Below are 610 nucleotides of genomic sequence, written 5' to 3'. Positions count from 1 at the left end.
GGGTCCGGGTCTGAGTCCTGGTTGAGTCGGGAGGTCCAGCTGGCGACGAGCATCCTGTGCAGCAGCGCGGGCTCCATGCAGCTTCAGCAGCTGCACCGGCAGCTGCTGCAGCGCTGCAACATCAGCGAAGAAGAGTTCAGCGCCATGGTTTACAAGTGTCCCCGCTTCCTGCTGGTCGGCGGGCCCTCGGGGGACCCCACGGTGGTGGCCCGGACCTCTCTGCGCCTCTGCGGTCGCTACGGCCGCGAGGACGCCGGCTGTTGTCGCGAGGACTGTCCGCAGCTGCACCTGTGCAGGTACTTCCTGTTCGGAACCTGCAGGTTCGGCAAGGCGAGGTGAGTCCGCGCGCTCAGGTTTAACGTGCTTACCGGCTGTTATCACCTCCTTCGGGCTTCCGTAGTCCGAAACGGCAGGTCAATAAGTCAATAACCTGCTCTGATCGGACTTGTTGTAGAGTTATTGATTGAGTACTACTTCCTGTGTCTGCGGAGGGATACGCTCCTCCTGCAGCTGTGAGGAGGCCAAACAGAAACTGAAGGAAACAGAAACTCAAGCTCAGCTGGTTAACCCTTTAGGGACTGTCTGTTATTAACCTCTTAGGGACTGTCTG

At 59.2% G+C, this 610-nt stretch overlaps 1 protein-coding gene across 1 annotated transcript; it reads left to right on the top strand.

Annotated features, from left to right (window-relative positions):
* Positions 1-3: 3 nt before the first annotated feature.
* Positions 4-335, top strand: LOC121940322 (protein mono-ADP-ribosyltransferase PARP12-like; the record flags this gene model as incomplete). The annotated part of the gene is made up of 1 exon (XM_042483112.1): positions 4-335. A coding segment is annotated over one exon (332 nt), but the record flags the coding sequence as incomplete, so codon positions are not given.
* Between the last annotated feature and the right edge of the window lie 275 nt (positions 336-610).

This window comes from Plectropomus leopardus, unplaced genomic scaffold, assembly GCF_008729295.1.
Source record: "Plectropomus leopardus isolate mb unplaced genomic scaffold, YSFRI_Pleo_2.0 unplaced_scaffold83486, whole genome shotgun sequence".
Classification (NCBI taxonomy): domain Eukaryota; kingdom Metazoa; phylum Chordata; class Actinopteri; order Perciformes; family Serranidae; genus Plectropomus; species Plectropomus leopardus.
Note: the sequence above shows the minus strand (reverse complement) of the source record. Positions and strands in the feature narration are given on the sequence as shown.